Source organism: Brachyistius frenatus, unplaced genomic scaffold (assembly GCF_029030835.1).
Source record: "Brachyistius frenatus isolate BFR_SWC_R1_liver_20210118 unplaced genomic scaffold, ASM2903083v1 Contig_37, whole genome shotgun sequence".
In the NCBI taxonomy this organism is placed as follows: Eukaryota; Metazoa; Chordata; class Actinopteri; family Embiotocidae; genus Brachyistius; species Brachyistius frenatus.
The window spans coordinates 3,199,029-3,226,101 of NW_027210636.1; the positions used below are offsets into that span (position 1 = coordinate 3,199,029).

The 27,073-nt window shown below is 43.8% G+C and overlaps 1 protein-coding gene across 3 annotated transcripts; it reads right to left on the reverse strand.

Annotated features, from left to right (window-relative positions):
• Positions 1 to 1,543: 1,543 nt before the first annotated feature.
• gnb1l (guanine nucleotide binding protein (G protein), beta polypeptide 1-like) lies at positions 1,544 to 26,634 on the reverse strand. Of its 3 annotated transcripts, none has more exons than XM_069701660.1 (8): positions 26,579 to 26,634; positions 23,201 to 23,315; positions 20,153 to 20,310; positions 19,718 to 19,843; positions 19,053 to 19,215; positions 16,495 to 16,587; positions 9,980 to 10,195; positions 1,544 to 3,556 (listed from the first exon to the last, which is right to left on the reverse strand). In XM_069701660.1, the coding sequence occupies exons 3-8, from the start codon at positions 20,260 to 20,262 to the stop codon at positions 3,275 to 3,277; spliced, it is 990 nt and encodes a 329-aa protein (XP_069557761.1). In that variant the 5' UTR covers positions 20,263 to 20,310; positions 23,201 to 23,315; positions 26,579 to 26,634; the 3' UTR covers positions 1,544 to 3,274. The 3 variants fall into 3 exon arrangements, with proteins under 3 accessions (XP_069557761.1, XP_069557760.1, XP_069557762.1); XM_069701659.1 differs by having other exon boundaries at positions 23,201 to 23,359; positions 26,579 to 26,595; XM_069701661.1 differs by lacking the exon at positions 23,201 to 23,315 and having other exon boundaries at positions 26,579 to 26,632.
• Between the last annotated feature and the right edge of the window lie 439 nt (positions 26,635 to 27,073).

The window sequence follows — 27,073 nt, forward strand, 5'->3', positions numbered from 1 at the left end:
TGCTCTCGGTTGTCTGTTGTTGCACCAAACTATGAGCCTATGCAGCGATGAAAATGTCTTTTATGTGCTGCATCCTCAAAAGCACTCTTAATAAAAGTGTGTGTCTGGTATATAATGCATCAGTTTAGGTGGACTTGACATTTTCAGCCTTCCAGCAGTGGAAAATTGAGGAAATTGCGCCTACTGCAGAAATTATAATGAATTGCACGTCAATATCAGCTAAATAAAATCAGTATGGTCTCTCTGTTGGAAAACATATTCGATTATACGCACATTACACGTTACAGTTCCACTCGCGCACCTAAATATGCGCAGCCCTGCTTTCAACAAGCCTGGGACACTTTCAAGGAAAACATTTCAACGTTTCATTCATTTCACACGGACAAGACCGACCTGCTCAGTTCCGCCGCGCTGCCAGCACGTCACGGGATCCAGCAGAGACAGGGTGCCGAGGACCGGGGTACGAAGAGGTAAGGGATGGATGATAGTGCGCCGTGAAACATCACTTGACGCTCGGCTGCATCTGGAACATCTGTCGTGACGGATCTATCAGGCCCGCAGGGTTTCTGCTGCGGTATCAGGGGACAGTTATTAAAAAAAAAAAAAAAAAAGACAGGTAAAACTGACCTCCATCCTCCACCTAAACAACAGAACACGTATTTCACATATCACCCCCGTCTCCCCCACACACACACACACACACACACACACACACACACACACGCACACACCAAGTACAGAAGGGTTTACGCTGTGCATGAGGTTGCTGACGGACATTTTATGTGGAACATCAAAACACATCACCACCACAGAGGAGGAGACTTGATACATTCCTATTAAATCACATGTGAAACAATAAATAAAGCCAACTAAACCGTGAGGTGAAACATTGGTCTTGGCTTGTACAGAAAGGATTATTTTCCTAAAACCATTCTTCTAGGTTTTTCTAAATAATCAGGCGCAGTGTGACATCTTAGCTCTGACGGCAGGCTTAGAGAGAGAGAAACACCCGTGCAACCCACCGGATTATGTTCGATCCCAAAGCCGCGCTGACCTCTGACCTTAAAGGCCAGGGAAGACACACGTTGGGTGATAAGTGAAGCACAGGGCCTATTGTGCAGACGGTCTCCCTGTCCCGTTTATTGACTTCCTAAACGATCCATTATGAGGTGATTTATGAGGTCCACCGGGCGCTTGTGAGGCCGGTGGGTTGCTGTCCGCTCCATTCAGCAGACATCTGCGCCAATGGATTTGATTTATCAGAGAATGGACGGAAGCTGGCCCGCACCACCTCTGGTGTTTGTTCAAAGCCAACAGGAGAGTTAGGAAGCTATTACGAGTGCAAGATGTCACCAGAGGGGTCAGGGACAAAAGGTATGGATGGAGCTCTGCGGGGAACAAGGAAAACAATCACCACACACACACACACACACACAAAAAGCAAGGTCTTACATTTCTTATTATTTTTTTCAACAAGTTTAGAGTACAAACAGAATTCAACCAAAACATAACTTTGGAAGAAAAAAAAAAAAACCCACCAATCCAGCAGTTACAGATTTATTTTCCACGACAGTAGCGTCACAGCAAAAGCAGCTTGTCCAGCAAATGACCTCGTCTTTCCTCTGCTCGCTAATGATTCGTGGCCATTATGTTTGCCGTCCTCTTTGATTTCTCAGGCCTTTCCTGTACAGCGGGATGAGCTTCTCCACTCGGGATCATCCCAGGAGACAAAAAAGCCGTTACGGAGCAGAACGTCGAGCGTTTGAAGCCGTGCCCTCCCCCCCCCCCCCCCCATCCGAGCCTCTCGGCCCACTGTTTGGAACACAGGAGCTCCCAGGCCGCTCATCGACTCCGAGATATTACTGGAGACAGTGAACGGGGAAATAAACACCTCTCTATTTTCTGGGGGGGACTTTTACAACAAGGCACAAAATAAGAGAGACAAAAATTCTTAATTTAATATTTTAACTTAACACAATTCAGCGTGGTCGTTGTGTTGTGTTTCTGATTTGTAAAGATGATACACGTAGTAAGAGAAGTAAATCAGTTCACGCTGACCAGGTTAGTGCAGCAGCTGATCACTAAACCAACACGTCTCTTTTCTCTACGTCCCCGCTGTGATTAACCTTGTTTGACACATGCAGCTCAGGTCGGGCTGCGGGGCCTGCGTGTGACGCTAAAAACCTGCTAGAATAACAACACGGGATTACATAGCTGCTCAGGTGCGTCCTATTCCTCAAATTCACGTCCACTGAAGCAAATCTCCCATCGGATAAGTCAACACAATCACATAGCTGCGCAGAGCATCCGCATACGGCTTCAGCAAACAGGAGGGCTGGAAAAGACAACCGGTGCCTAATTAACTATTTAAAAGCTATTTCAGGTGGTCTGATAGCGAAGGAAGCAGAGAGGGTACAGCTCTAACAAATTACATTTACATGTAAAAAAAAAATACAAGTGCTGAAATATCTTGTGAGAAAATGAGGTCAGTTCTAAAATCAAGCGTACCTAACATGCATCTTCACATTCATTAATAGACCTCCACTGCTGGTGTGTATATTTTTGAGGCAAATAGGGGGAAAAAAAAAAATGCTCTGGCTTGTTTATTATTATTTTTTTTAAACCTATCCCAATTGTTTTGGCCGACGCTGAGCCCAGGACGTCTATATTTTCTAAAAAAAAAAGAAGAATCAATCAGGCCTGTCTTGTTGCATGATCCCAATCCAAGTCAAAACTTTTCCAGACATTTTCAGCTTGTAGGCTGCGACCTCGGGGGGGGGTTTGTTATTGTTGTTGTTGTTCAGGGGGTTTTAAAAACAGGAACACAAAGACAGCAGAAAAGGAGGAGAATGTCGCCAACCTTTTACATACGGGGAATCAAACTAATGTATTACTCACTTAAAAATGTCTCCAAACAAAACACGTAATTTTTTTTTTTTTTTACATAATACACAGAATCAATGTCTGAGTCTGTGTTTAGTATGAAAATATAAAACAGTGGGAAGAGGCGTCAATATATACCAACATAACTTGGGGTAAAATGTTTAATGGTTTATGTTATAAAAATTGAGCACGAAGATGATTTCTGATCCTGCAACATACTGCAGGTTTTACTGTGTAGAGGTCGAAGGAGTCTTTGCGAATTCTTTTTCAGAACCAGCCAGGTTTTCATGTTTTGTCTCCGCGACTCAACCGGAACACCAAACTTGGGCTGTATCCCATCAGTACAGGTGACAGTTGAAGTATCAGAAGTCTGTCCAGAGTCTCAAGAGTCTCAGCTAGTGGAGCCACCTCCCTCGTTGTATACGGACCACAGGCTGATCCGCTGGTCCTTGGATCCAGCAGCCAGCAGTCTCTGTCGGGGGTCCTGGTGGTCGGAGAAGGCCACGCTGAGCACCATGTCGGTGTGGTACTGAAGCACTGCCAGCGGCCGTAGCTTCTTCCAACCGAACACCCGCACCCGGTGGTCCCAGCCCGCTGATGCCAGGAGCTTACCGTCCTCCCTGATACACAGCTGGGAGACCCCGGAGTTGACCAGCGTCACGTCGCCCTGGAGCTGTGGATCCACAAAGAGGAGGAAGATCTTAACGGGGTGTTTGCAAGAATCTCACGTGCACGTGGAGTCACATTTGGATCTATTACAGAAGCACTCCTACAAAAGAAGACCATAAAAATGCGAAGCAAGCTACAATAAGGAGTAGCGTCTTTGTGGTAATTGTCTGAGAAATGTAAAACCAAATTGCTCGTACAAAAAAAAAAAAAAAGACTGACAAAAAAAAATACCAAACGTCATATTTAGGTCAGTAAGTTAATAAATCACTGCCGTCTTGGAAAAATGTGGCCAAGCCAAACATTGACAGGGAGAGGCTATCAGCTGATCTGATGACTGAGGTCCCAGTGTGAGGCTGGAGGTCTGTTGAACCTGGCCGTAGACTCCTGGGACTCAATCATCTCCCATAAAACATTACGGCACGAGGGCTGCGAGTAAATCTCTCTGCGTGCCGGTATTTGGTTTGGAGTTAGAGGGTGGAGGGAGGCCTATTCTGTGAGCATGACAGGGCTTTGAGTTACCTGTGTCACAAGTCTGTGAGAAAGAGAGAGCGACCATCTCGCTGAAACGCTTGTTTGCAGAGGCCTTGTTGCTTTAAACGCCTGTGGGGTGAATTACATTCGCACTGAAAGGTCTCGTCAGCGGGCGAAGAGACCCGATAAATACGCCGTTGCAGCGGCTCGCCTGCTGCTGAAGATTAGCCACAGCCCCGTCTCCCTGTGATCTACAGTGTCCCGAGGACGGCATCAATCTCCCTAAAGGGGCAAGATTCTGACATATTATAATGAATGGCAGCTAAGATCACTATCTAAAAAAAGGGCCGGCTGCGGTGGGCATTCCAGGGGAGCGAACGTGCTCGAGCTGGGATCTCCGCTGGGTCGCTAGATGGGACGCAAACATCTGGATATGGGAGCCGAAATCAAACTGGACAGCGTAAAATTGACTTCATAAGTTGTGTCTGGGGAGACTAATGGCCTTGGGTGATGGTGATGGTGGTGGTGGTGGTGGTGTGTGTGTGTGTGTGTATGTGTGTGTGGGGAGGGGGGGTGGTTATCTGCATGCTCCTGTTCCGGGCAGGAACCGTCCACGAGCTGCATGTGGAAGATATAAGCCAGGTACTCAGAGCCCAAGTGGATAAAGTGGAATGTAAGGGAGAGAAAAAGAGAGCCGGGAGGAATGTCATTGATCACAACAGCGAGAAAAAGTAAAGTTCAGAACAGACAGTGATGTGATTTCACCTTTTTTGGGGGGGGCAGGAGGGAGGGAGGGGGGGGGTTTAATCAAACCATCATCGCTGGTACAAGTGGGATGAAACAGTGTGGTGGTGCAGAACAAACAAGCCAGATACAAAGAAAACTGGCGAGGGGGGTGGGGTGGGGGGGGGGGGGAGGGGGTGAAAGATTGTTTGGAGCTTTGTTATTACCTCAAGAATCTGGTATGCTCCTACCTCTCTGCATCTGGTTTGCATTAGAGGCCTGATCATGATGGGTTTAAGTGTCTGTTTTTGTTTGTTTTGCTTCCCATAGTTTGTGTCAGGAAAAGGCATTTGTTTCATTAAAGGGTCAGTTGAAAGCAGTAAACGGCTAATGACGGAGTAATGGTCATTCAGCGAGGCCGGCCGGCTAATTGTTTTTACTTTCTGTCTGAGAAAGTGGAGAGAAAAAGTGGTGAGAAAGGAGGTTTGTCTCGTGCAGCGGGTTAAAATGAATGATGCTCATGTGCAGCTCTGCCGGTTCCAGTGATCAGTGTTTACTCTGTGATTTCATGTGGCGCTGGTGTTTGAAGGCAACTGCGCTGAAACAATTAGGTGATTAATTGATTAGGTAATAAACAGGAAAGTAAAAACCAACAATTATGAGATTCAATTAATTGTTTCAGGTCATTTGTCAAATCAAAATTCCACATCACATTTTAAGGCATCACTGTGGCGTTTAAAAAAAAGTCTGATCTGAATTCTACATTCTTCTTTTATTTTATAGACTAATGCATCAAATTATCACCAAAAAAACCCAACAACAACAAATTAGTTAATCATGAAATGAAATATTAGCTCCAGCCTGAGTCTAACATTATTTTTGGTCACATAAAGCATCTGTTCAAATCTAGATTAACCTGGCAGTGTAAGAAATAAGAATACAATGGATAATAATTTGAATCAGTGAGACCATTAATCCATTTTGAAAACCATTCAAATAATTTAAAGTCAGTTTTTTCAAAGATTGAATTTGGCATCTTGTAAAGAGCCAACAACATGTTTCCCTGACTTTAATCTTTGTGTGAAGCCAAGCAGCGGCTTCATATATATAGATATCTATATATATATATATATATATATATATATATATATATTCTACACACATGAGCGAGATAACAATCTCCTCAGCAAAGAGACAGAAGCATTTTCTAAAAAAAATGTCAAACTAATGCTTCGAGCAAAACTTGCAAAAACATACTGGTTGCCGCTCGACTGTTTCTTTGTTTTCTGTGATCTGCTTGTCTTCCAGTAAAATGTCCCCATCGGGACAATAAAGTATATCGTATAATGTTTTAGCGTATCGTAAACGGATTATCTTTGGATTTCAGATCGTTATTCAGAGAAAAATCTGAAATTGCTACGTTGGGTTCTTAATGATTTCAAAAACCACTAAGCAACTGAAAAAAAAAGCAACCAACACATTGATAGACAATAAAAAAAATTATAATTAGTAATATAAGTCATAGTATTTAATTGTTCTCGGGAAGGAAAACGGTCTTTTATAATTCGATGTTCTCCAGCAGCATCACTGTAGCTCTCGTAGGGCCCCACCACAGTTGAATAAATAAAGAAAATGCAGCTGACTTCCTGTGCTGCCATTAACCAGGTTTCACTCTGTAGTGAAATCTCCATTAGCTCTAAACGGGGGAGTTTTGGCTCCTATTATTTCCCCATCCCACTTTCCCCCCTTTTTTTGCTTCCTTACTAGAGATTTAAGACAAGAGATTCCTTCTTCGGGTTTCATCATTCATTTTTGTTTTGTTGGAACACTCCTTCCTGGTCTGTGTTACAGCACGCAGACACACACACACACACACGTGCGCGCGCACACGCACACACACGCACACGCACACACACGTCTGTGTGTCTGCGACAGATCCAACACAAACTCACACTTCGAGATCCTCTTTTCGTAGCATCTCGCCGACACGGCCCACGTTCAAAGGGGAACGTCCGCTTGGCAGGCTTCACTCAAGTCGTGCTCCGCTATTCCACCCCCCGCCCCCCCGCCCCCCTCCCCCCGCCCGCCCGTCTTAAACCTCAGCCTTGGCACCAATCTCGGTGTTCACGCTGATCCACTGAAACGTCCCATCATCGCTCACTCACTCGAGCCGAGCGGCTGGGAGGCTTTTTCGCTGGTATTTTCTGACACGCCCTGTCCCTGAATCACACTCGGCAGCGGGGAGATTACAGCCTTTTGTCACCTTGCCTGTTCGAGCCTGGCTGAGGCTGACAGGAGATGGATGTGTCACGCAGTTGAGCAGTCCCATTGAGAAAAAAGGAGGAGGAGTGCACAATATACACACACAAATATATATATATATATATACACACACACACACGCAAATATATATATATATATAAAAACGTTTTTAAAAGTCAGCATTTTTATAACAGCAGCTCATACATCAGTCGTATATCAGACTGAGGTTGAGACGTGACCTTTGAGTCAGGTCACGTCAGGACTGGCTGACGGGTGAAGACACCCTGCAGGTGACTGCTGCGAGGACGCAGCGTGGATGTTTTAAACATTGCTGGACTTCCACCTGTAGAGAACTGTCATCAGTCTGAGAAAGAGCTTTGCTGTCAGCCATGCTTGATTTACACTGCTAATCTTCCTCTGTCTGTACCTTCTTTCTCTTCCTCCGGTCCGCGACCTCTGTCTCTTTCTTTCTCCTGAAGAAAACCCGTCACTGCACTTGTCAATGCATTTTGAGTGGCCGCCTAAATAAACGTCCGTCTGGCTTAACAGCTTGTAAACCCTCACGCCCACGCCCTCGTAGTCTCACCCCGGCACAGTCCCCCCCAAAAAATGCACAGTAGAAGGAAAGCAGGGGGGGGGGGGAAATAAATAAATAAATAAATAAGTGCAAAAAAGATGATGCTTCATTACTGTGAAATGATATCAGGGCCAGCCGGGTCAAACGGGAGATAAAGGCCTCTGGGATCCATGTGTAACACATTAACCTCCATTCCTGAGGCTGTCTGTCTTTATCTGGCCTTGATAAACTCACTTCACAGCTGTTCAGCTTCACTAAATCATAACTGCGCTGTGTTGTGTCACGTTCAGTTTCCCCTCCATTTCCCAAAATGTATCTATCTGCCTTGCCAGCCAGCTCCACGACGCCACACTGGACTGTGTCCATCGCAGGGGCAATTTGTGGGAAGTGGGATGCTGTGGCACTTACAGCCTCCTCAGCCTTTATTGCAGCCTCCCACTGTGAACTACTGTTCCCTTTACAGCAGATGTGTTTTTTGTTTGGTTAAGGGGGCCTCCAAGGTTTTGATATTTTTATTACCTCTCGCGGGTCGTCCGTCAGGACCCGGGGCCCGGGTCCACCACCCGGCATGTCCCCACCCCCACCCCCTTTACTCCGGCCACACAAAAATACTTTTGTGGGAAGAACTGAGGATAGCTGTCTGGACGTCACACTGAGCTGCACTTCAGAATAATTTAAAAGCCCCTGTTGGATCCTTTCCCCTCTCCTTGTGCTTTTTTCCTGTCATCCTCATCCTGGATTACATGCTGAATCAATATTTTGTTGCTTGAGCAAAATAAACCAAATAACCAATCTCCCCCTGTTTTCGGTACATCGAATCAAATCCTTCGTAGTGTTTTTTTTTTCTAAACGCGTATTTGGGGTTAAAAAAGAAAAAAGAAAAAGGGGGGGGGGGGCTTTGCAAATATTTCTAATTCAAGCATTCATTTGTAAAAAGCCTTGGAAAGAATAATACCCCTTCACTGAGCAGGAGTGTACTATATCAGCCTCAGGTTCCGCTCCGAGCTCTGATTCATGGGGGTTGGCTGAAAAATGGGAGCATTCCCTTTTGCTCATGAAATCAAAAGAAAATACAGCTTCAAATGAGGCATTAAGTCTGTGAAGCGCTAGCTGTTATGTAAAATGAATTATGGGACGAAGCTGTTGTGATCTCTTTTGGTGTGGCAAAAGATGCTCTGGCATGGGCTCTAGTGTAGAGTTGGGATCACTCCCAGGGGGTATGTATGTATGTATGTGAGATGCCGTATGCATTGTGGTCCAACGTAAGTATGCATCTTAATAATGTTGTATTGGGTTGTTTTTTTTAACTGCTAAATGAATAAAGTACACATGGATATTCCTATTTATTCCTATTAGAATAATAAGTGGGATTGCGTGTGTTTTTTCAGTGAAGTAATCACTGATATTTGGAACATATTATCCAGGCTGAATGTGTCACTATGTGTCAGGGTGTACGTGGGTGGTTAGACTCTGGAGTGACAGCCATAGCCCGGCCCTTGGCCCCTAGCCCTGCCAACGCTGTGTAACCAGCAGCTGATTTATGGCCCCTGGAGCACCGCTGAGCCTCTTCCTCTTGGCCCCCAATGTTTTCCAAGGGAGACTGGAGAAAGGCAACACTCCTCTGCTCCCATCTCCTCCATTACCTTTTCTTTTTTTAAATAACATTTTATGGGGTTTTGTCGACTCTCTTGTGCAACAATTAGTTAGCAGGTAGGGGGCTTTCAGGAACTCAAACAGGGGCACTTCAATAACCAACATGGATCATAATGGCAAGCCAAACAACAGTAACGGTACTCAAGAGGACATTTTTAAATAAAACTAAAATGACTAACTAATTTGGGAAATTTTGCTCTCATTATTTTATCAAAATTTGATAAAAAAAATAAAATTTAAAAAAAGAATCACTGAATAAGCTGTAACACCTGAACAGTATAATGCTGTGATTTTTCAATGAGAGGAAAAGTGGTTAAAAAGTTAGGATTAAGGCCATATTTCTAAAAGTAAAGTGCTACTAATGTAAATAAAAAGCTGTAAATAAAGGATGAACAGCTAAAAAGTTAGTTTTAAGCATTGGAAAATGGTGAAAAGGCTACAAATAATGGACAAATCGAAATAGATAGAAGTAATGGCATAAGCACTTGGAAAAAGATTTAAAAAAAAAAATAGGGAATGGAGATAGTTAGAAAACAGTAACGTATAAATAAGTCATTTTAAGGTTATAGTTCAAATGTAAACTTGACCTCAAATAAACACATTTAGAAGATGATGGGTGGTGTAGTTGAGAGGGTAAATTGGTTCACTTTAGATGGGGATTTATTAGACCAAAAAAAAAAAGGTTGGAAACCACATGACTAGACAACACTACTGCCCACTGTAAGCTCGTCCTCTGCTGACCTGCAGCTTCTTCTGTCCGTCCAGCATCCACGAGGAGAGTTTCTCCTCCGAGGAGCCCGACACACCCCTCAGACGCTCCGTGTCAAAGGTCAGGCACATGACGGGCTCGGGGTGGGCTTTGACTTGGCTCAACTTGGACCTCTGGGTAACGTCCCACAGCAACAGGGAACCGTCCTCGTATCCAGCCAACAGGAGAGGTCCGGGACCCGAGTCCGGCTGGGAAAAGTAAAGGGAGGGATGATAAGAGACGGGGAGGAGGGACGGCGAGATGGGGAGAGGGAATACAGAGTTAAGATGTGGGGTGAGAGCTGTGCGGTAAAAACCGCAGAAGGCGCGGCGGTGTGGCGGCTGGAAGCCGAGAGGAGCAGAGGTTATCATCCTGGAAGCTCCCGCTGACACTCGGGGAGACGCTGCGAGGTCCATTCGTCAGCCTGCTGCTCTCTCTTTCCAGCACTCCATTACACCACTCCTCACTTTGCTCCTCATCTATATTACTGAGCCACAGGCCTCGCAGCCAGGGCAGATAAATAACGCTGAAAAAAATACTGCTTTTCTTCAAGGGGACTTTTAAAAAAAAAAATTTTTTTTTTTACTTGTTTTATTTAAGTCTTTTTACATTGTTTAGGTTTATTTTTTTTAATATTTGGATTCATTCTCCCTTAATGTGTTCAATTTCTTTTATTTTTATGAACCTTTTTTTATGTTTTGATGCTGGAAGTTGCAACTATCATCCTACTACAATTTGCTCCATTTTAAAGTGTGCAATTAGCAAAATGGCTCGAAAATAATCTTGTTTTTGACAATTTGACAAAATAGTGAGAATATTTGATTTTTAATTTCAAAAAGATCCAATTGAAAAAAAATAAGTGTAGTAGTTATTTATGTCAGGGAAAACCTATAAGCTTGCCTATAAATATAAAATTGTGACAATAACAATCTTATTTACTATTATTTAGAGTCTCTTGACTAATAAAAACAAAATTCAAATAGAAAGTTAAAACAAATTTGACCACAATTATATAAACTGTAACTAATATAATAAAAAAAAATACCAATAGTAGCTCCTCCTTTCAATATTGTTTTGATTCAAAAACAACATAAAAATGTCTTACAATCACCTAAAAATAATAATAAACAGCAGCAAGTTCTCACAATAGGGACACAGGATCCAGGGAATGATTATAAATGATTAATGCAGAGAAATGTTCTGCAATGGACTCAACACGTATAGAGCTAAAACTACTCATTGTTTCAGCCTTATAAACACCTCTTGTTTACAAACAAACTCAAAAAACAGCCTCTATACATTCAATCTTGCTTCATCCCCATTTCACCCGCCGACATTTCAGATCGAGCCACAATGTTTACGACTGGTGAAACCATCACTAAATCTTTCAAATCACATGAAATGAAACCAGGTGCACAAACGGGCAAACAATAAACTTCTGTAAAAAAAAAAAAAAAAAAAGAACAGTTAGATCAACATGTACTAAATGTAGTTGCACGCATTTTAAAAGAGCAAAATGCTCAGTGAAAGATTTAAAAAGGATGATAAAGTGGTGCCTTTCCACTGTTTGGAGTCACAGATAACCTCTCCGTCCTCGCTGACTTCCTTTAAATGTGTTTAATCAAACAGACACAGAGATTGTGAAGAGGAATAGCCGACCTTGTAAATCACCTCTGTACATGCAAACATTAAGGTGAGCTGATAAAAAGTAGCTTCATATGTCTTTGCGCTGCTGGAAGGGAGACAGGAAGGACTGACGGAGAGAAGGAAAAGGAAGGAGGAGGAACATCTGGGCGGATTTCACCATCATCCCACTTTCCTGAAATCCCGGTATCTTCTGTGTGCGTACTTCTTTTGAAACAACATACCTAAAAAAAAAAAAACACCCCTTCAAAATCTACAAATACCTGCAGTATTATCAAAGTAACGATTTGAACTTTCGCCGACTTAAAAGACATCAAACCGGCCGACGGAACGACGCGAAGCTTTAAAATACCATCGGTTCTCCAGAAATAGCACGGTGCCATGCAGAAGGCAGCAGAGGGAGAAATTTTTTCCATATGTGCAGGGAGAGGCCAGGCCTGTCATTTTTCATCCACGTTGTAGTCCTCTTCTCACTTAACGCTCGATATTTCTCTGCGTCCAGCTTTAAACAAATTATAGACAAGAGTCGTGTATTCCTTCCAAACACATCAGCGAGGACGAACACTAAGGGATTATGAAAACAAATAAAAACAAGTGAAAATCAGTGGCCCCTGCTTGCCGGCAGGGACCAGGCTAAGCGTTCCAGGCTTGGGGCCCACCGCTTCACTTAAGTGTAGGAGCTCCTTGATTGATGATGTCATGGGTCAGAGGTCGGGGAACCCTGGGTGGACACCTAATTCATTATATCCTCCATTGGCCTTTCTGCAAGAGGGCTCTCTGCTGGAGAGGGGCCGGGGCTCTGGGAGGAGATTCATCACCAAAGAACAGCTGGAGAGACGGATGGATGGAAGCTGGCTGGAGGTGCAGGACCAGAGGAGGAAACTATGTCTTCTCTAGGATGGCAACTAGTCTGGGTGAAACCGGTAATAACAAACCGGTAATATTAACTTCTGCCACGTTTTCATATCTGTATTTCCGAACGAGTTTATGTTTTCTTTTTAAAATTTTGCTGCTTAAAATTGAGCAGCCCGGATGTTTCGGTCAGACCTGTTGCATCCCCGACAACCCTCCCCACTCTCCTCGCTCATATCATTAGCCCGGCAGCTTTTCCAATATTCAAGATGGTACTTCGGGGTGACCGGGTTTTTTCAGTGGCAGCTCTAAAACTTTGGACCAGCCTCATCTTCCAGATCAGGTCATCAACTTCACTTCAAATCTCGATTGAAAACATATTCTTGGTAGCATTTCCAGAGCAGGCTCAATTTAAATATGATCTAACTTCTATCTAACTTTATCTAGTGTGCTGTATCAATGATTGCCCCTGTATACTTTTAATCCTGTATAGTTTCTTTCCTCCTTTTTCTCTTCTTCTACAAAACACACACTTGGTGGGGAGGTTTAAAAACACTGTCGAGTCAACCCAAAGTAAAGAAAAAAATGAAACCTATTGTGACACTACAACAATTAAACCTAAAGTGAGTTTTACTCCTCTGAGTTTTAAACTTAAAACAGACCAACTGCACAAACGCTGATCTCATCTCTTGTTTTCACTGTCAACTAATGTGCATATTATTTCATCAATCAACACATTAACTCCTTGATCAATAAAAGTGAAACAAGCTTTTTTTTATATCCCACCATTTTCTACAAACCTTAAGTGTCATCGTCAAATCGCGTGTTTTGTCTGACCATCGGTCTGAAAAACATTCATTTCATTATCACAAAAGAAAAACTTAAAATCCTTAAAATTCAGAATCACAAATTATGTAATGTTTCCTGTTGATGAACTAATTGATAAACTGATCAATTGTTTTTCCTACATTTTTCAGCGTCTTGAACTTTATACAAATATTTTTTTCCCCTGTAGCTCAATTTAATCATTTCAGATTGCATCAAATCTTGCCTACAAAGTATGTAGACTTTCTAGACTACAGGCACTTCAACGCTCGTCATTGAGAGTAAAATCATTTTTGTAAATCTTTACCAAACAGTTTTTCCATAAGTTTATGAAACAAGAAAAGATTTTAGAAGATTTTAAACATCACAAGAGAAACGTCTTCTCGAAAACAAAGCGAAATTTGTCATATCTCAACCTGTAGGAAGATTAAATCGCTGATGTGGGAGAGTTTCTTGTGCGTGTTGACGATGATGGCTGTCACAGTGAGGAGGGAAAGCTTCCGCCTTAAAGCAGTTCAGTTCTGTCTGCGATAGTGATTTGAGACACATGGACTGACCCGGTGTTATTACCGTTTTCCTAATGACATGAACATGAATACTGAAATCAAGTAGAATTTGTTGTTATGTTTAAAGAGCAACTTTTAGACAAGCTTTTACTGTCACTGTCGTTTATCTGTTGTGTTCTGGATGCCTTTGATTGAATTAAGTTACCAACTAGTATTTTAAGCACCCTAATGTTACAATAGCCCCATATTTATTTAGGAGGAGTTAAATACAAAAACAAAATACAAAAAAAAATATCAAAGTGCTCATCTATAGACTGTTGCAGATTGGCAGAAAGCATTTCCCACAAAATGATGCTGTAGCGCTCCACAAAGACACACTGGTCTTCGATTTCTAAACTTATTATCTCACTTATCGACGGCAGTGAATTACCATATGTTGTACTGTAATATACACTATTTATTGATGATTGTGTTCTAAACCGTTTGTGCACATTTATTACTTTTGCATACAAGTTTTCACAAGAAATGTCATTTTACTATATTATTTAGCCGACGTCTGCCAAGGACAACTCATGAAAACGAACCTTTTACACTCGCAACATTTTCTCTGTTCAATGTGCTCTGTCGCTTTAGAAAATAAACTCATGCACAATAAAAAAAAATAATGTAAATTTAGTTAAGAGACGAATAAATATTCGGTGTCATTTCTTTGCAAGTTAATTCCGGCCCAAATCGTGAACAACCCTGAGACGAGCAGCCCGTTTGCCGCTGTGGCCGCCGCCGGCCTCAGGCAGGCACCGCTCCAACATACGGAACCAATCGCTGCCTTCGCTTTTTCGTCCTCGTCCCACCATGATGTCATGGCCATGAAGGCAGCGAGGTGATGAGCTGAGAGTGATGGATATCTGTATAGGAACATTTCCTTTTCCCCGCCAGCCTCTGTTCACATTAAAAGCCTTGCACATCATACATCACCAGGGTCCCCCTGGCCAAAGACCGGCATCCTCGCACAAGTCAAACCAACATGTGGAGGCACTTTCTTCCTCCTCGCACTCGCCATTGTTCACCGCTTCACGGCCGATCAGATGCGGATAAATCAGGTACTAAGCTCTGTCACCTTTTAGACACAGCCCAGCAATAAGAACTAAAGGCCGGGTGGGATTATTCTAAGCTGAATTGAGAAGAAAGTGCTGTTTAACACAGCATTTAATGGTTTCCATAAACTCCAGCAGAGAGGTCTTAAAGTCTGACAATAAATCTGTTGGTGAGTCTGTCTTGGAAGCAAAGGAGGACGATCACTTCTCGTCTCCACGGTGAGAATGAAAAGAGGGAACGATGGTGAGCGGGAAGACTGAGAGAAGAGATAATTGACGGTGGCTTCTTCCTGGAGTGTGTGTGTGTGTGTGTGTGTGATAGAGAGAGACAGGGTGGAGACCCTCTCTCTCATGGTCGTGTCAGCTGCTGCCTCCCGCCGTGTGAGGTTAAGGAAACAGATGAGCATTTGATGTGAAAGACAAGATGAGGATTTTTCTCCTGTGACTGACAGAATGTGTGCGTTAGTGTTTCCAACTTGCCCGTGCGCGTGTGTGCAATAGTGAATGAAAGAAAGGTTCACACACACACACACACACACACGGTTTTCAGTCCTTCCCCAGTGCTTGGGAAAGTCAGTGTAAAAGATCAATCAGCGTAAAAGATGAACATGCCTCGGCCTCGAAAGGAATCGGCCTGAAATGATTTACAATCACCTGGGCCCTCCGGCTTTGAAGTCAGACAGCTGCCTGTGCTGTATTACAATGATATTATATAATTTATAATGATATAATTGATCATTATGTTTCCTGGCACTCAACGCTGAGTCGCTTCATAAATCAGATGATGAAAGGTGGGTGCAACAGTGAAATCAAAGGGACGCATGGGCAAACACAATGTCAGTAGGCACTAAGACTTTAACTTGTCAAAAAAACACAATGCTACCTTTATGGCTTTTGTATCCGACTTATAAAACTCAAATTAGTATGACAGGAATAGAAAAATGAATATGCACTATCCAGCAGTTTGCCTCACTCTGGGTTGACAATGATAAGCCGTGTTTTGATTTCTGTTGCCTGTAAACGGCAAAGCCCATTAAAACGTATGCAAAGTCATAAAAGAAAAAAAAACATTCAGTTCCTCCTCAAAGCCGCAAACCCAAAGACATAATAACTAACCATGAAAATAATAACAAGGTCTCATTAATGGGTGGAAAGTAAAACTTTCGACAGCATTTACAAAACAGAAACGTTCTGCCCGGATCAGATTGGATGCACAGCTGCAGGCTGATATATGGCTGTGAACCCCCGGCCCTTCCATACGCTCTAATTAGAGTGCAGGGACTCGCTGCCAGCTGAGAAGAAACGCTTGGAAAAATGGCCCGGGACGAGTTGTTGGGCTGTAAATCATGTGCCGTGTCTCACATGTGCATTTTTGTTGACTTATGTATTATTTGCGTTATCACGGGCTGCTGGCCAATCAGTATGCAGCAGGTAAGTGGAGTGAAATTAAAGAGGAAGTACATAATCTGATGGCTGTCGAGGTGAACTTGTTGACCTGTGCATTGGAGGACACAGTGCTACTGTTTAAGGTTAAAGTAAAAACACCTGAACGATATCTGTTCAAATGATACTTGAGAACCTGCTTACCTGCCACAGTTTTACACACATGACCATCCCCAGCTTTGCGTCTGGTACCAGGGTGCCGACCGGGGTCTTACTGGGCAGCTCCATAATCTTGATCTGTGGAGAACACGCCACAGTTAGAGGAGGAAGTTTCATATACACACACACACACACACACACACACACACACACACACACACACACACACACACACACACACACACACACACACACACACACACACACAGAGTGCAGCTGTGCGGATATGCTGCATGTCGGCCAGCTGGCTGCCAAGTCGTGATTTCTTCTGAATTCAAGTAACAAATCTGCAAACTGAATCTGTCCGTGCCTCCGACCAGCCTTACAGTATCATCCATCAGTGCAGAGCAGCCGCCCCGCTGTCTACAATAAATCCCGCTAAAGCCTGACCCGGCGACATGAGTGGTGTTTTCCTGCACACATTGGCACTGATTCTGATCAAAAATACACAGACTAATGAAGCCGGTGATAAAGTGTGCACCCACAGCCATGCGGACCCGATCCTCCGACTTCCTCCGCGCTGATGATCCGCATATTCATCCTCATTAGGCCTCAGATTAAACAGCTCTTTAAGGGAGCGATCTGTATTTTAGCACTAGGCCACATCTGTCCTGCATGTTTACCTCTGCGTGCCTGACAAAGAGGGCCTTTGAGGACTTTCCTGCGCCTCAGGTGATCGCTGTTCTTGTGTGGCATCAAACTGCCCATAAATAAAACACCCACACTATTAATTAACGTTTCTGCTGTGGCATCAATCTGCTGGCAGCAATCTCACTGTCAGCAGTAAACAATAAAACCACCTGAAATAGCTCATAAGGAAAACTGTTGTCTGTTTTCTTGGTTACATAGCTAAATATTGACCTGTATTTTGCCTGCGGCACTAAATCATGCCATTGCGCGTGCTCTGTGGCAAGTGCCTCTGTATTGTTTCTTAAGGGAATTCATTTATGTGGGTGTTTTTCTTACAGATGCCTGATAAGCATCTGTCTTGGCCAGTTCTGTCTGTGGAATGGGGCGGAGAGACCAAATGACAAAATCGTCTGTGGCCTGTTTTGGTCTGTCTTTCATGGGTGTGTAGGTGTGTTTTCTGTCTGTGTCTGTTGGGACAATGGCATTATTGAGGTGCCGGGAGTCACAGGCGCCCTGATGCCTGGCCTGCTGGGCCGGGGTTAGCGGAGGCACGTTTGACTGGATCAGGTGACCGCTCTGTCCCTTTCAAGTGTGGCTCCTCCACAGCGGAGCAAGTAACATGAATCTGGAGGCAATAAAAGATGGCTGAATAGCTGGCTGCCCTCTCCCCATCCGATCTCACCGCTCAGACACTGGCTCCACACAAAACCATACATACATATTGTGGGTGTTGAGAATTAACGACAAGACAGAGGGGGGAAAAAAACAATGATTTCATTCCAGTACGCAATGAGGACTGGGATTTCCCTTTTAAATCCACTCGTCAAGGACTAAAAATGTAAACAGACACTTTGACTATTTCACCAGCCAAAGCAGCTTTAGAAGCAGGAAGGTGCTCGTTCCCTACCTCCTGAAAAGTACAATTACATTTGCTTTCTTGTGCCAGCTCAGTGCTATTATGCGTTTTGAACAAAAGGACTCAATGATTGTCACTTTAATAACCCGAAGCCGGTGGTTGGTATTAAGTGCCTGTCTTCACAATGTGCACGCCAGCTCATGACAAGAAGGCTGCTTTATTAATGATGCTATATTAGATCACTGTTTGACAGTTCCTGGCTGCGAACTGCGTGCACGTATATCAGGTTGACTAACGACAAATGTCCCGACGCTACTTGACTGGATTCAAGACTTTCATGGCTCAGATCAAATGAGAGGATCACAGCGGTGTCAGTATATGGGAGAGATGACAGGACTTTGATGTGAGAAAACAACTGTTTCTATGGAACACAATTTTCCTCTAACATAATAAACAGAATCAAAAGCCACAAATGAGTGAATGCTCAAAGTCAATTGAGCAGACTGGCCTGGCAAGTCTGGTCAGGTTCATACAGGCTGCTTCATTATACTCAACTCAGAGCGTTTAAACCAACTAACCTACCAAACTCCCACCTGCCTATAAATTCCAAAGTTACCTCCTGCTGAACATAGAACAACATGCGACAGGGGACACTTTGATCTGGAGGGTTCAACGGACATATTTAAAGCTTCAGATTTGGCCGTTTTATTTGTATTGTTGTAGAATCAATCAGTTCTACTTACAAGGAAAGTCCCTCTGCTGAACTTAAAAGTAAACAAGTAATATTCATGTTTTCTCTACATCGTTATAAGCAATTGGTCTCAAAAATGAAGCGTAAAATTACACAGGAAACACGAAAATCTTTTAGTTTTGACGACATTTTTGCCTGTGAAGTAACATTCTTTTCATTCGTTATTTATATGCACGTTAAATTCAATATTGAATAATGAATTTTAAAGGTTGCAGGGGGGTTGGAGAACATCTCAGCATGTTCTCATAGGGAGGCGGAATCTGGATTGACACACAAAAGAACGAGTTTTCACTGCTGATGTCTCACCTCTTCTGTCTGTTGCCCAGCAAAGGCCAGCAGGTAGTTGGTCGGGCTCGTCTCCAGCATGGAGCACTGACAGAATCCAACGCTGCCGGTCCAAACGGACTCCACCAACTCACTGCGGCCTTCGCTCAGATCCCACTGACAGACCTGCATGTCCCGTCCCTGACTGCACCACCAACAGGAAGTGCAAATACAGACAAAAGCTGCAGTTATTTACTACAATTTTGTTTACATTTTTTTTTTTTTTTTTTTTTACATTTTACACCATTCATCACCTGCATATTTGAAAGGTCCCATATTATATAAGTTCAGCTTTCCATTTCTTTTTCAATTATAGAGGAAGTGTCCACAAAAAATACACACAGCCTGTATTCAGCAACTGTGCCACCGGACTTCCTTAAGTTTGTGATGTCATAAACTCACGCTCATGTCATATGCAAACTTAAGAACAGGAGATGGGAAACTATATTGATTTTGATATTTTTTGGGAAACCAAAACTGCAAAATAAAACACCATAAATGTATGAAATATGGGACCTTTAAAACGTTATTGCTGACTTTCACTTAAAAAAAAAATATGCTGGTATTTAATAATATTTTACATTTACAAGTCCCTGGTAAGAAAACACAGAGTATGGCATCCTATCAGAGAGTTAAGAGACATTTACCTGATGAGGGCATCCGTCGACTGCAGTGTGTTGACCCAGATGACGGAGCTGCCAGAATGACCTTCAACGATCTTCTCCGCCCTCCTGCTGTTCAGGTTCCAGACATGGATGGCACCCTTCCCTGACCTGCAGAGCCCAACATGTTGCTTCACAAAAGATCTTCACATTTCATACGGTTCATCCAACATTACTCTACAAGTATAAAGAGAAATAATTGTAAGAAAATACTAAAATGGCGAGACAGCTGGTCTTACACATCCAAACGCTGCACGTCTTTTCATAATTTAAGTTAGTCCTGATTGGCAGGCTTCATGTCTGCTTATGACAGGAAATAAAATAAACCTGTTTACGTGTGCGTGATATGTCATGGACTTAATGAAGCACTTAATTCATCAAATCTTCACTGCCTGAGGAAGATGAAGAGATAATACTCACCCAGAAAACAGGAGGGGCGTGCCCTCTCCGCTGCAGCCAAAGTGGAGGGTGTTGAGGGGGCCGCCAGCCCCCCTCAGGGTGTAGATTGGGGACGGAGCAGGACGAGACATCCCTCAGTCATGCAATCAATGCGTGGATGCACAAAGTCATCCCATTCGCTGCAAGAGAGAATCACATTTCATGTCCATGTAGGATGCAAGTGGCGGTAACACAGGTGAGAGTGATAAAGTGGAAGGATCGCAAATTCTCAGTTTGAGATGCAGACAACATTTCTCCACCAAAAACAGGCCAATGAGGTCGCAGCACTTCTCTATAAATGAGAAGTCTTCAATTCAAAACAGGTTGATTGCACTCTTTCAGAGGAACACACTAAGATGAAAGTCAAGTGTATGCAAAACAAGTCAAAGCATCAGAGAACATTTAGTTATTGCACACTGTGCAGAAGCTGTCAGAGAAGAGCTCCGTTTTGCCTTTAAGCCGTTTTCTGCTCCACACAACAGACAGTTGTGTTTAATGCACCGTCTGTATTTTCCGTACTGTTTGTACCTACAAACCCTGTGGCTCTCTTTCTCTTTCCGTCTTCCTCCTTCCAGTCTACGTGATAAGACCTCTCTTACTCAATACGTCATAAATCACAACCACTGACAGCTTAATTACAGTAAACAGACAGATTGAGGTTTCTCCCTCCTCTTGTGATCAACAGCCGTTGTCCCAGAGGCAGAGGTAACAGCTCAGGCTTTTTTGTCGTTTTGTAGGCCGGGCTGATGAGGAAACCAACCCGACTGCACGTATGCTGCGAGGAAATGATGCTTCAACAGCGAAATTGCAATACAATCACACGTGACTGACTCTTTGTGATTGGCTGCTCATAGCCAACATCATTCCATCCATCAAACGTCTAAACTCCATGCTGAAAATTACAGGTGCCTTGAACCTATTTATGCCAATAGTCTGGGTATTTCAATTAGACCATTTTTACAGAAAAAAAAAAAAAAAAAAGAGAAGTTCTTAAATGCAGGATGATGCATCCCACCTTTTCAGGCCTCAAATATACACAGTGCACCTAACGTGAGAGACAGACTGCAAATCATAACTTCTTCATATGTAGCTCCACAAGATCTATGTGATCATGACGACTCTACGACACTATCATTCAGATTTAGACAACTTTATTGATTCCAAGAAGGGCAGTTGCAGCTTACCCAGTCCATACATGGATAACTATAGTACCGAGCAGATGTTTACATTTCTACTCATCAAGCAGCACCATCGGTCCCAAATTCATTGGGCAGCGAGACAACGAGCCCAAACATACAGCCGGAGTCATGAAGAACTAGCTTCAACCATCCAACGACAGATTGTAAAGCCTTCACAGAGCCCTAATCTTAACGTCACACAGCCAATCTGGGTTTACATGAAGAAAAAGAAGCAAGTGAGACATTTTAAACCCACAAAAGAACTGCGGCAAGTTTTTAAAGATGCCTGGAACCTGAAAAAGTGCACCTGGGAGAGCTCGTGCCGTTTTAAAGACGATGGCTGCTCAGCCGAAATATTGAGGAGTTGCATGAATATGAACTATTTTTAGCATTATCTTTGAAAGTACGCTAACACGCGAGAAGGCACGATTTCTAAACCTTCTGCAGAGCGTTTTATGTGGTGTTTAATAAGCAAAACCTCCCCCCGACTGCATTCGCCCCCGTCCTCTACTTTTACTTATCATAACCCTTGCTCCCTGCAATCAGCAGACACTGAAACTGGAGCCCAAGGCATTCAGGAGCAGCTCATTTCAGAAGGTTAGTGGTTAAATTGTCCATGTGAATCTGTGAAGCGGAGAGACAGAGACCCCTGGCCAGCCTGCCTAATTAAGCACACACATTGCAGTCTGACTGTCTAACAAGGAAACACTCAACCCACCAGCTTTACTATAAATCCACTATCATAGGGACACACAATGCACGTTTGCCAACGAAAATGTATAATGACAAAAAAAAACAAAAAAAAAACACGGTATATAATCATATATTTGAAATGGTTTAAAACGTATGATTGTTTAACATATTGACCATAAGTGCAACACATCTATCTCTGAGGTGAACCAACAGGAAAGCACTCGGCCAACAACTGTACAAACTTGTTTTTGTGTGGTATGATGAAAATGTCAGAAACAGAAAATGTCAACAGTGTTTTTATGAGGGTCTATTGGTTAAGCTGCTCCTCCTGTGAGTGGGTGGGTAAGGCTGCATTCCTGAGTCAGAGTCCTGTGCTTGTGTAAGTGTGTGACAGGGGGAGGCTCACCCTGATAACAGGTGGATTAAGCGTCCCCCATTGTCCTCTTGCAGCAGGCCTGCATGGAGGCTGTGAGTCACGGACCAAGCAGCCTGAAAATGGCTGGTTTCATTGTCTAAAGACCAGGGACTGAAAAAGGTTCCACCGGCGGTTACAGTTCGCTGTCAATCAAAGACAAGAGTCGGGGACAGCGATGGAGATGTTACTGCGCAGGCCTCGAGAACCGCAAAACCAAACTTGTATCTAAAAGATTACGTTACATTTCATTTAGCGGACGCTTTTATCCAAAGCAACTTACAATAAGTGCATTTCAACCATGAGGGTACAAATCCCAGAACAGCAAGAATCAAGAAAATACGATTTCTTCAAGAAAGCCAAACTACAAAGTTCTATCAGTAAGTGTCATTTTAAGCGCTACTAAAGTTCTACTGTTCAAGGTAAAGTCTGAAGAGGTGTGTTTTTAGTTGGCGGCGGAAGATGTGCAGAGTTTCCGCTGTCCTGATGTCGTTGGGGAGCTCGTTCCACCATTTAGGAGCCAGGACAGCAAACAGTCTTGATTTTGCAGAGTGTTTAGCTCGCAGCGAGGGAGCAACAAGCCGATTGGTGGAAGCAGATGCGGAGGGAGCGGGCTGGGGTGTAAGGTTGGACCATGTCCTGGATGTAGACTGGACCCGATCTGTTCGCAGCGCGGTACGCAAGTACCAATGTTTTGAAACGGATGCGGGCGGCTACTGGTACTGGTAGATGGTTAATAATACTCACCACTTCTTCCACAGTGGACCGTTCTTTAGATTTTCCAGGCGTCAGCATTTCCAGCCACCGAGCTGCCCCCAACAATGGGTCTGCTGTTGTGGCTGCAAGTGAGCTACTCACAAACCTAAACACAAACACGCAGGCCGCTCAGGAAGGGGGAGACAGATACTGTAAACAAACAAGACGGTGGCAGGATGTCACTCAAATCTATTTGTAAATACCTTTCAATTCTTCCACGCTAACAGAGAGAGGCGGCTGAGCAAACATCATTTGTCAGACAAGTATTCTTCACATCAGAAAACATCTCGAGTAAACGCAAACGTACTTGACTGGTGCAGCAGTAGCAGTCGATGCTGAAGGATGTAACCTAATAGGTCCTCAAGGACAGGTAATCTGTTCTTTTCAAATTTACTGCATCATTTTAATAAACATAAGTAGCCTTCGTGAAGTGATTGGGCAGTAGATAACAAAGGACCCAACAGGTCAGTAAATTTCTCTTCTAATCAAAACCAATCTCAGAATCACAGAAGAGAGCAGGTAGCTGAGCCTAATTAAACCTGTGTGCCGAGGACGAGGCGCAATAAATCAGGCGGCCTGATTAATAGAACTGAGCTGAGCATGGGAGCCAGTGGGAAGCGGCACGAGAGGAGGACTGAGGCTCCTGCTGGCCCCGTAACAGATAAGACAGCTCTGGGTAATCTGAGTCTAAGTCCGTGGATAAAGGCAGTTTGTCTCTTCTTGGGCCGTCTGTCCACACCTACAGGGTAATTAGGCCTAATTATGAGAGAAAGGTCCGCTTCCCCTTCATGTTATTAAATAAGAGCCAGCCTCGTCCGCCAAGGATCTCTCAACACCGGCAAGGGGCTGGCGACCTTCAGATCAAACACAGCCACTATCTGTGCCCCCACGCCTCCTCGACTGCAGCGCCCGTTCGTTCCCTTCTCCTCGGCATCGCTGCGCATACGAGGGCTCCAAGGAGGGAGGGGACGGGGAGAGCATTCGTTATGATATGGGGCATCAAAGTTGGGGGGGTGGGGAGGGTTTGAGTGACGGTAAGGGGTGGGCGGGGAGGAGGGGGGGGGGGGGGGGGTCCTGTCCACATTCCTCGCTTAGTCCTGGTATCATGTGATCAGCAGCTACCCACCTGAGCTGCCCCCTTGTCAAATTCGACCATTCACAAATAAGAGCAGTGAGGGAGGGATATACTGATCACAGGGGTTTATTATAGAAGCTTTATAATGCCCCGGCTTCACAGGAGCCATTATGGAGGCATGGGATCCCGAGATCCCGTGCTCTGATATCAGCCTCATCAAATATGAGATCTGAGCTGCACGATGAAAACCCAAAGTAGATTACACATAACTCAAGAGCTCCATTCTAGATATGCCTTCCAATGAAATACCAACTTTTTAGCCCGTCAAACCAATAATGTCTCTTTTCTGAATCACATTTGCTAATACTCCCGTCTGTGGCTGCTCCACCATACCTCAGCTATTCTGCCGTTTGTCAAAGGCAAAGGTCTCATCTGCCGTTTCTCTTTTTTTCCACCGTCTGGCCACGATGGCATTTCCAACCCGCTGGCCTGTCGGTGGGTGGCGAGCCGGCTCTACGACCAGTAGTCAGCCGTTGTGCATTCCCCCTCCCCCTGACTAATACAGAGCCTTCTGAGGAGGAAACCAATGTGACCAAATAGAGAACGAGGTCCATTATAAAACTCTGGGTAGAAAAACAGCAGGGGAAGTGGCGAGGAAGACACACGCCCGTTATTGTGTCTTGACGGGGGTATCTGGACTGGATAAACAGCCCAGCGTCAGATAGAGGCTGAAGTCAGACACAAGTGCACCAACACCCACTGCCAATCACAGATCCAATGAGCGGGAAGAGGTAGCATTGTTCACGTGAATGGCGTGAATGCTAAGCAGGGGCCACTGCAGATAAGGGCTCAATGCCTTGTGGGTGTCATTGAGGCAGGCACTGATGGAGCACTGTGTCAGAGGGTCCTGATTTAGGAGGTTCTGACTGTGGTCAACAGGTACCAGGGGCCTTATCTGTTTGCATGATCACCCATTTCCTCCACGAGGTCATTTAACTGAGCACGAGAGGACAAAGGGACACAAGAGGGTCGACAGCCCAGGTGTCATCATACATCAGCACACGTTCTGGGTGTGATGGCCTCCGCTCCGGATATAAAGGGATTTTACTGTCAATACGGCCCAAGATATGACAACAAGTAAATGTTTATTGAGCTGTAATCCCAATCATGCAACGGGAGTTGAATAACACAGGAAACAACAAGATGTTACACTTTGTCAAACAGCACATGCCACCGCTGTTTCAGCTGTCAGTCATCTTCGGGGGTGTGACGAGTGACTACAAGTAACGAAAGGTGAAACGTTTGACAGAGTGCTGACTATTTAAATAAGATGAACAGCTTCCGGAGTTCAGCCAAACATTTTCTACCAAATTAACCAACATAACCAAAATATCTGTAAAAGCCCTGCACTCAGGCTGTAATCCCTTTAAACTGGGTGTTTTTATAGAATAATTAAATACATTCCTGATTCAATTAAAACAAAATTGTAATTATTCGCTTGGGACTTTAAAAACAAAGTAGACGGACACTGAAAAGGACACGTGTCCGTCTCATTCTTTAACAGTATGAGAATAAGATTGAGAGCAATATGTTCTTTATATATATATATATATCTTTAAATATACTTTTTCACTTAATCTTCATTCAATTTGTATCATCTGCTCTGAGTTCACCCCCGCCCCCCCCACCAAATAAAGCTGCTTTACAGCTACTTCCAAGAAATATCATAGGTTTGTCTATGAACAGTCCCACCAAACTTCCCCCCAAAATATGGCACTTTAGTGTCCTGTGGTAATTCGTAATTGTACCTCACTGAACTACAGTAATGTTGAAAGAAACCGTGTATTTGATCCACGCACTTCACTTTATATACAGATGAGTAATCATTAAAAGAAACAAAAGGAAATGATCTACGGGGAACTGTAGGTGAGATATGAAGACTAACGCAAGACAGCTTGTCGTTAAATCGCCATAATTTTGAATGGAGTTTGGTCTGCCGGTCACTCAGCGCCGCTCCGTTGGGACGTCATTATCGGGGCTGTTCGTTGCCACTCTGAAAGCTAAAACACTTAATTAAACTTCGTGCTGAAAGCGGAAAACATACTTTCAAAACGCCACGTTTGTCACAAACATCGTGGCGAAGGAGTCTCGTGGCCAACGCGAGCAACACGCTAGCGACGTGACTACGAAACACGCACGCCTGACATGAACATGACAGGCGTTTACGGCGGGTGTAGTAGGCGCTCGGCAGGAGGAGGAAGAGCAAGACGCTTTCGCTAATCTGTAGAAAATACCATTTCAGCAGGACACCGGTGTTTTCACAGTTTGGAGAATGACTCGGGCAGCTGCGCAAGGAGGAAATACGAAACATGCGCCTTACCTGAAGGCCCTCTGTTTACAGTGTAGGAGCTGTCCGTGAAGGTGCCTGAACAGAAGTGGTTTATTTATTTTTTTCTCTCTCTCTCTCTCTCTGCTTCGTCAGTTTCCCCACTCACATGACTGCGCGTGTTTATATATAAGGATAGATATTAGACGGGTATTTCTGTTCTGAGGACGCAAAAATAGATCACTGTAGTTTATGATCTTGCCATAAAGACTGCAGTTAGATTTACCCAATACGTTTATTTTCAGTTGAAGAGAGACTTTTCTCAACAACACCTTGAGACTAGCAACGACTCAGGCTGTCTTTTAAATTAAAAGCTATCATTTGTAGGACTACTAAACATCCTGCCTAGAAGTGAGCAATAAGCAAAAAAAAAAAAAACTTCCAAAGCCTTACAATACTGCAT

Bases quoted from the DNA above. Each gene is read 5' to 3' on its own strand.
- gnb1l (XM_069701660.1), bottom strand. From the start codon at position 20,262: ATGTCTCGTCCTGCTCCGTCCCCAATCTACACCCTGAGGGGGGCTGGC. The intron at 19,844-20,152 runs GTGAGTATTATC...TGGGCTCTGCAG, and splicing joins ACGCCCCTCCTGTTTTCTGG to GTCAGGGAAGGGTGCCATCC. The intron at 16,588-19,052 runs GTGAGACATCAG...TGTTCTCCACAG, and splicing joins CTGGGCAACAGACAGAAGAG to ATCAAGATTATGGAGCTGCC.